We start from the raw sequence: 9,271 nt of genomic DNA, 5'->3' as shown, positions 1-9,271 counted from the left end.
ACGTGGCGGGGGGGGGGGGCATATACCCCTCATTCCCTCCCTGGAGTGCACACAATGGTGGGGAGCTGCCCCTCCCTTACCATGCCTTTGCACTCCCCCGGAGGAGCCACCCACAGCTCCACCCCACTCCCAGAGTCACCTTGGCTGGGCAGTGCCTGCCATTGTCCCAGCCCCAGCACTGTCTCAGTTCCTCCCTCACTGTTGGGGCCTTGATCTATCCCCTATGCCCCCTACAGACTTGCTGGCAGGAGGCTGCTCTCCAAGCTGCCAGGCTGTATTCCTGTAAATCTACTCTCAGATCAGTTTCAGCTGATATGGCTGATTAATAATTGGCAATCAGTATCAGTCAAGAAAATCTTTATGAGTGTACCCCTAACATTGGGAGTTAAAATATTCTTAAATGATCTTCAGGTTATTTACTACAGATTATTCATTTGCCATTTTCTTTGAACTGCCAGTTTTATTTTGATCTGTAATGAAACTGAAATATTTAAATTGGCCTGTGATTTTTGCAAATCTTTAAAATTGTGTCACAGATATGGCTTTGAAGTTTATTTGTCTTTAATGTTGTTCTGTTATTCACCATTTCCACTGGACTGTCAACTTTGCTTTTAACTGTGTTTGCATAGTAAAAAAGGTTTGAAGTTTGCAAGTAGCATCAATAACATTACAGACATAGCTAGCAGTACATTTCTGACTTATAGGAGGTTAGGTGGTATCACAATAAATGTTGAAGGAGTAAAATAATTAGTTTAGGATTCTGACCAAAAAAGTGCAAAAGTTTTGTTGTTATATTTTTAGAATCTTGTGCTTAGCCAACTCCTCGTTCACTGACTATGCACTGTAAAGGCAAGAGAAACAAAGGAGACCCTCCTGGTAAAACAAAGAGGAATACTTTAGAACAATGCTAGGTCAAATTCATTGCAGATGCAATTCCAGTAAAATAGCTCTACTTGCAGTATAAATAAATGCAACCCAAAACCATTTCTTTGAGTGCTTGGAGTTGAGCTAAACTACAAGCAACATAAAACTAATTCTTATAGAAAATGTTAAATTTCTGCTAGTTCAACCTCACATATCAGAAGCCCCTATAGTTACAAAGCAGCTAGTAGTAAGCATACATGCTTTGTAAATACTAAGAGAATACACACAGAAGACTGGACTACATAATATTGCATAAATATTATTGACTAATACAAGTTTGTTGATTTCAGAGCAAAATCTGTGAAGACTCCCTTATTTTAGAACAACACTAGCTAAAGCTGAGATAGTTAAAGACAGTTGGCACCTAAGCTTTTGCTAAAAGCAATTTCTATTCTGAAAGAGCATGTCCATGCACTGGTATGAACCCAAGTAACTAGCTTACTATTCAGAGGGAGTATGGATATACCCAGTCAATCATACACAGCAATATGATTAATCACAGGGTGAAAATCATGCCCCACTGACAATGATCTGTTTGCCATTGACATTTATGGGACTAAAATTTCACACTCTATTCCAAAAGATATCTTGTAATATGTATATGCTCACAGCAAGCAAATACAAATAGATAGGAAATACTCCTTTCCATTTTAAGTCTTGAAGATATCTACCTAAATGGCAACATACATTTCTTGTAAATTATCACCTGCAAATTTGAAGATGATTGCTGAGAAGGATCTCTCAACTTAACATTCCATTTCAGGCCTACAAATAAAAACGTTTGATTCTAATTGGGCACCATGATAACTAAACTATAGTTAATTATGTTTTCAAATTTGCCTGTAGAAAAACATGACACCGGTAGGAAACAGTGAAGAAGCAATCTAGAACCGAGGATACTTACAGGATCAGTCAACTCTGGCACACTGGCTTGGTAGGTGAGTGGCCTGCAGTCACGAGTATTGCTGACTAAAACACAAGGAAGAAACATTGGTCCAAGATCATCTCCATCCAGCACATCGACTGTGACAGTAGTAGTACTTGTTCTTCGCTCATTAAGATTTTGGGCCCGATCCTGTGGAGTGGAATTGTATTATAATAAATATCACATAGATCATTCAAAATATACTCTACACAATAAAAGTTCTTAATTAATTTTACGATCAAGAGAGCTTCCTACCAACACGATCATGAAAAGTCCAGGAAATTGCAAGTTACAGAAGCAGTAATTTCTAAACTGCTCTACAAACCCCGTCTCAATCTCATAGAAGGCATAATATAGTAGCACTTTATAGACTCACTAATTACAAGAGGCATAAGCTTCTGTAAGCAACTTCATCAGATGCCATGAATGGACTCCCAGGCTTTTCTCCTCTGTCTGCTCAAGGGGCAGGAGTGTTGCCAGACCTCAGCTAGCACTCTGAGGCAAGGGGGTATGTGCAGTGCATGCATCTGTTGAAAAGCTCTGCATCATCAATATTCTTCCCAGTTTCTTTATACTGTCTGAGCAAACTAACAGGGGAGCAAGCCAGCAGGAGGCTGATAACAATGTTTATCACCTCATCAGTAAAACAATAGTCTCTCTCCATTAGCCAAAAACTCTTCTTAAACAGCTTACCAGATGACCTGTTGCTTAGTTCCAAACAGCCCTAAATGGTCACTGTGTTCTGTCGGCCCATCCCAGTGAAATCGGAGACACGCACACACAGAGACACCACATGCCTAGGGTCCATGTGGCTGGGGTCAGTGCTGTGAGAGATAGGAGGGAGGGAAAGGGGGAATCCCTTCTTGTCCAGAAAGCAGTGAGATGTGGGTAGGTCAGGGGGAAGCCAGGCAGACCCTGCTGTGTCTGCAAGTCTCTGTTGGAGCTCCAGCCAGGGAGCAGAGGGGAGGGGTCAACCCTACTGTGGAGCAGAGAGCCCCACCCAGCCCAGAGAGCATGCCAGAATGCTGGGGAAGTCTGGTTTATCTTAAACCAGAAAGGGGTCTGGGACAGACATTGCATAAACTGGTTTGAGCAAAATCAGTTCAGTCCAATACTACATTCAACCATGTTTACTTCAAACTGGTTTCAGCCATTTTCAAACTGGTTTATGTGCCCTGAACTTGTGTTCTGTTACAGGTTTAAACCAGTTTCTGATCACTCAAACCTGTTTCTGTGTTATGTCCAGGGATCCAGGTTTTCTGTTTCCCATGGAAAAACAGAGAAAACCAGGGATTCTCTGTTTTTATTGGAGACAGTGTGGATTTCCCCTTTTACCAGAGAAATCATGGATTCTCTGCTTTTGCAAAGAGCTCTTGCAGGCTGGCACAGTTCCAGCCTGCCAGAGCTCTTTGCAGAAAGGGCAGGAAACCCCCAGCCCTGCCTGGAAGGGGAGGGGGAGGGAGAAGGGCAGGGCCTGAGCCTCTGAGTCAGAGCTCAGGCTCAGGCTTGCCCTTTGCCCCTAGAGCCTGGAGGTAAGTGGGGCTTGAGTGTTATGGGGCAGGGATAGGTAAGGTGGCTGGGGGCTGAGGGAGTGGGGGGGGGCACCCCCAGCCCCAGGCAGCACACTGCAGCCAGGAGCAGAGCCAGGGGGTGAGGGCAGGGGTGCAGGGCCGGGGGGTGATGGCTCCCAGGAGCAGGGCTGGGGGTGAGGGCAGGGGTGCCCCTCTGTGGGTCACACACATGCTGGCTGGCCTGACAAGGGGTTTGCATATGGAGGTCACCACCACCATGCCCCGTGCTGCCTTCCCACGGCCGGCTGCATGGCTTTGTGGGCAAGTGACTCAGGATGTGTGTGGTAGTGCCCAATATGTGTGGGCTGCACACATGACACCTGGCTGTCTGGCCAGGGGAAGGGAAGGGGGAGGATTGCATATGGCTGGCTGCACAGCTCTGTGGCCATGGCTCCGCAGCAGTGGTGAGGGATGATGGCTGTGGGGGCCACAGGGAGCTCTTACGTGGAAGCTGCCACTGCTACCACTTGCTTGTGGAGCCATGCCAGTGGTGGTGGCTGCTGCATGTGAAATCTCCCAATGCTGCTGCTGCCACCATGCAGCCATGCCCGCGAAGCTGTGCAGTGAGCCACAGGGTGGCAGTGGCAGAATGGTGGTAGCCATGGCCACTGTGTGTGAGCCCCCCCACCCCCACAGGTAGCATCCATCGCTGCCACTCTGGAGCCTTGGTCACAGAGCCATGTAGCCAGCTGCATGCAAGCCCCTCCTTCCCCGCCCATGGCCAGCCAGCTGGGAGGCACATGTGCAGTCCGCACATGGCAGGTACCACCACTCTACACCCTGTGTTACTTGCCCCCCAGCTGGCAGGCAGCCATCACCACCTGGCACCGCTGTGAAGCCATGGAGCTGGTCACGGGGCATAAGCAGCAGTGCAGTGGCAGCTGCTGCATGTAAGGCCCCCTGCCCGCCGAGCTGGGTGGCACATATGTGGTCGTCACTGCACTGGTGCTGCTGCACCTTGAGCTGCTTCCCACAAAGCCATGTGGGCAGCCGTGGGATGGTAGCATGGGGTGCAGTGGCAGAGTGGTGGTGGTGGCATCCATGTGTGAACCTCCTGTCAGTCTGGCCTGCACACTGGCACCCCTGCCCTCACCCCCTGGCCCTGCTTCTGGGATTGGGCACAGGGGCACGCTTTCCCCATTCTTGATCTGCCCCCCCCAGCACATTCCCTTTCCCCCGCCCTGCCCCGCTGCTTCCCCGCACACACACTTACCCGCTGGGGTGGGTGTCAGTGTCTGTGCTTGCATCTGTCTGCATGTCTATGCCTGTGTGTGTGGGTTTGGGGGGCTGTCATGGGGGAGTGAGGGGCATCAGGATGGCTGAGGAGGCTGTCAGGGGGAGTGAGGGGCACCAGCAGTGCTGGGGGAATTGTGAGGGGCCTTTAATTTTTATCAGAGATTTTTGCAATTTTTAAATGAGAGAAAACCAGGATCCCTGGAATATCTGTCCCTAGCCTATATCCTAAGATGGCATTAATGTACCTCATGTATACATTCCCATCCACCTTGTATCTGTAGAAGTGGACTTTGAGGTTTCATAAATATTGGCACGTGAAGGGGGAGGCGTATGTGCACCCATGGCAGTACCATTCATTTGTAGGTATAGGTAGTCCCCATATCTGAAACAGTTTTGTGAAAGGACCAAGTGGGACAGTCTGATGGAAACAGAAGCAGTGTCATGGTGAGAGGTAATGTTCTTCAAAGTTTGTAACCTCTTTTCATGGGGGATGTCTCTGTATAGAACTTCCACCCTTCCATCAAACTAATTCTGGAATACTCCCCACAGCAAATTCATTTCTTAGAAACAAAACTATGCATTCATTTATTTCTAGGTTACAATTAGCAACCTCCCCAAGATATCTGGGCCCCAGTAATCCTAATAGTATATTTTTGAGAATGAAGCTAATTTGTAAGTAAGGTAAGTTTGTTAAATGAATTTCTATTTTCTTTAAGACTTTACACACAGGAAGTGTGTAATCAGGATCAAACTAATTTTTGCTCCATGAATCACCCCAGATGAACAGAGGAGTACTGCACTTACAATGGCAAAGCAGTCCTTAGATTTTAATTGTTGATGCATTTCAGAAGCAGACTTGAAAATTCATGGGGTAAATTTTAAGAGTCAGTAAGGAAGCTAGCTGGTAGCCAAAGAAGCCAAGGAAGCTAGCTCCTAGCTGGTAGCCTGAATTCAACAGAACAGTTACAGAACACAAAACATTTACCCATTTTCTCATGAAAAACCCTGGTTTTTGGAGCAGCTTGTCACAGCCATGGGGCTTATCTATTCATGGGGACAATCTAAATGATATGTACCCATTAATGTAATATTACCGGGCTTCAGAGTCCAATTATGTAGCTTTTCCTCCCCCTCTAGGGAAAGCAATTTTGGCAAGAGAACGAATAAATTTAAGTGAAATGCATAAGTTGTCCTTGGAATACTGTCGTTTATCATGGAGTCTCAATGCTGTCTGATCTTCATGGAATACTATATCTGAATGTGAGGCATGCACATACTTTTGACCAAGGTGATGACCAGCAAAAAAAGCAAGACTAAGATACCTAATAGAACACTCTGAGAGGGCCAAGGAGATTCATAAACTTGAAGACATAAACATAAGGCCCTTAAAACAGTCAGGTTCCACAGGATGAGTGAAAACCAAGAACAAACTGTGCTGGTGTTACAGCAGCCAGATGGATTATGGCTGAGCTGGCCTCTTTGCCTTATACTGCTTTTGACAGGGAACAGGAATCAGAAAAATGCCTTTGATCTTTATCTGCAACATATCATCATGGAACTAATCTTAAAATCAATTAACTTTCTTGGATAGCTAAGTCTTTCTATCAGGCTGCAAAGTGCAGGTCAGTTTACTGCGTCAAATACTTTTGACTAATTGAAAAAAAACAACCTAAAGCAGTGATACTCAAATGTTTTGCCCTGTGGATTGGATGGTTGGGGTCATGTTAATCTGCAGACTGGATCTGGCTTATGAACCAAATGGATCAGGCCCTGCTACAGCTGCACGAATGGGAATGGGGAGTGTGAGAATAGCACACCGTGTCTTTAAGAGAATAGTTAGGGTAACTAAAAGATTAAATCTGTTTACTTTGTTAATCAGAATTGCCTGAGACCAGTTGAGAGCAGACAGAGCCATTGGTTGTTGCAAAGAGTTGTTTGCAAAAATGTCACTCTAGTCTTTAATGAAGATAATAAACAATATTTGTTTTTATAAAGAAGTGTACTTCTTAACAGCTTTCATCATTACATGGTACTAGCAGTGGGATGCAAAGAAAGTAAAGGGTAAGACAAGAACTGATGAAGAGATGGAGCATATGAAAATACCCAAGGAGCTGAAACTCTCAGGTAAAGCTGCTGAGTCATGGAAAAAATAGATGAAGTTTTGACATGTACATGTAAGCAACAGGGTATACAGCCAAGGAAGATTATTCATAGATTCTATGAATCTATAAAATGAGCAGAATATAGCCAAGCCTGAGGCTGCTTATGTCTTTAAAAGCATGCAGCTAAACCAGGATGAGAGGAAATGCTATGTGACTGTGTTAGAAACTTGCAGAATAGTGCATGCCAAAAACAAGGGAGACATTTGAGAGATACAAATTTCACAAGAGTACAAAAAGAGGGTGAATCCTTTGAGGAATTCCTAACATATCTGAAGCTGATGAGCCAGGACTGCAAATTCAGGCATCTAACTGAGTCTATCATATGGGATCAGATTGTAATAGGCATTGGAGATCTGAAACTACAGAAAAAACGCTTGGAGGATGTGAATTTGACTTTAGACAAAGCAGTGAGAATGGGCCAGGCAGCAGAAGTTATTCTCCACATTCTACAAATAATGGAAGGAAATCAGAAACTGCTATAGTAGACAAAGTAAACAGCAAGCAAAAGAACAATCAAAGAGAAACCAGAAACCAAGCCAGGAAGATTCACAGATAGCCCAAGGAATGAGGATACAGGTGAAAGAGCACCAAATTGCAAGAAATGTGGAATCAAGCACAGAAACAGGCACCGCTCTACACTAGGAAACAGTGCATGCAAGTGATATAGCCATTTTGCAAGAGTTTGCAACCAGGAGCAGCAAACACAAAGATGTCAAAGCATGCAAACTAATGCGGTATATCAAGACAACACTGATGAAGGCAAAGAGGAGGAATTCAATGTGGGGATTGTGGCTGTAGAGACAGGAGATGACTGGACTGTTGCACTAGAAACTAATGGAAGGGTCATTAAATACAAAATGGAAACAGGAGCACAGGTGCTTCCAGAACTAATTGTTAACAAGTTAAAACAAAAACCAAACTGAATCAAGGGTAACAATGTAAAACTAAGCGTACAATGGGGAGATGATTTCCACCAAAGGAGTATGTGAACTAGAGGTAAAAATTAAGGATCAAATAGAATGAATACATTTTGTAATAGCCATAGGAAATACTATGCCAACACTGGGCCTAGCAACCTGTCAGAATTTGGGTTTAATTAAGAGAGTATATATGGTAACAAAGACCAAGGACACACTTATAGAAGACCAATATTCTGATGCTTTTGAGATCATTGGTAAATTGGAAACTGACTATAAAATTGAGCTGGCAGCACCTAATTATGCAGTCATACATGCCCCAAGAAGGGTTCCTCTACCCATCTAAAGAAGGTCTGAACTGAATGGTAACCTGAATTGAAGAACCTACTGAATAGGTACATTCATTACTAATTATATAAAAGAAAGATGGGTGTGGCAAAGTGGGACTCCCTGCCTAGCCACAGTGCTAGGTTTCCCACTTGCCTTTGGGCATGCCCCCACCTGACTCCCCTGCCATGCCTTGTTCTTAATTAATTAAGATGTTAATTAAGGCAGGAAGCTGCCCATTTGTGCCCCAATCCCAGGCACAATCCAAGGGCCTTGGAGGTGAGGCCAGGGCCTGTGTGGCCGAAGGTCCTGAGGGGACTATACCCGAGAGGGGATATAGCTACAGGGAGCTCAGCAGCCTGAATGATGGTGGAGTAGGCCGCCTGAGCAGAGGGATCAAAGGGAGGTCCTGATAGGAGCCCAGTGTGGGGCTGGTGTGACTAACAACTGGATGCCATCTGCGAGGCTTGGGCTGTGGTGTAGGGGAGTTTGGAGCCACAGATAGCACCCTCTGGCATCAGGACATAAAATGGGCAGCCTCCCACTTAAACATCCTATTATAAGAACAAGGCATGGCAGGGGGCATCCTATTATAAGAACAAGGCATGGCAGGGTACTGGGTGGGGAGGCGTGCCCAAAGGCAAGTGGGGAACCTAGCACTGTGGCTAGGTGGGGAGACCCACTTCGTCACAATGGGACACTAAGACTGTGTTTAGATCTAAAAGGGCTCAATAAATATGTAAGAAGAGAGCACTTTCCATTGCCTATGAGAGAGGATATATTTAGTGAAATGGCTGGTGCTAAATATTTTTCAATTCTGGATGCATCTTTGGGATTTTGGCAGGTTCCGTTAGATGAAAAAGCTCATGGCTTTGCACTTGTAATATGCCCTTTGGGAGATATTGCTTTTGCAGCCTCATGTTTGGCCTCAAATCAGCACTAAATCTTTCACAGGAAAGTGCAGCAAACCTTTGCTGGAGTAGCATGTGTCAAAGTGTACACTGATGACATCCTTGTATGGGGCAAAAATTAAGAACATTTTTTAGGGCTACAGAAAGCCCTCAAGAAGTCAACAGTGGCAGGGCTGAAACTTAATAAGCAGAACTGCAAATTTAGAGTTAAAGAAATCACTTACTTGGGGAATAAATCTCAGAAAAGGGGGTGCAAATAAGAGAATAAGCGCAATATCAAATATGCCACCCTCATAAG

General features: G+C 45.0%; 1 protein-coding gene across 1 annotated transcript in view; it reads right to left on the bottom strand.

The window, feature by feature from the left end:
- The window catches only part of PCDH15 (protocadherin related 15), a 922,022-nt gene that overhangs the window by 542,022 nt on the left and 370,729 nt on the right, over positions 1-9,271 (bottom strand). Inside the window, exon 9 of the mRNA XM_025203355.1 lies at positions 1,829-1,999. Coding sequence (XP_025059140.1) covers positions 1,829-1,999 — 171 coding nt within the window. The remainder of the gene's footprint in view (positions 1-1,828; positions 2,000-9,271) is intronic.

Source organism: Alligator sinensis, unplaced genomic scaffold (genome assembly GCF_000455745.1).
Source record: "Alligator sinensis unplaced genomic scaffold, ASM45574v1 scaffold543_1, whole genome shotgun sequence".
NCBI lineage: Eukaryota > Metazoa > Chordata > Crocodylia > Alligatoridae > Alligator > Alligator sinensis.
The sequence above is the reverse complement of the archived record's forward strand: the minus strand, read 5'-3'. Positions and strand labels throughout refer to the sequence as shown.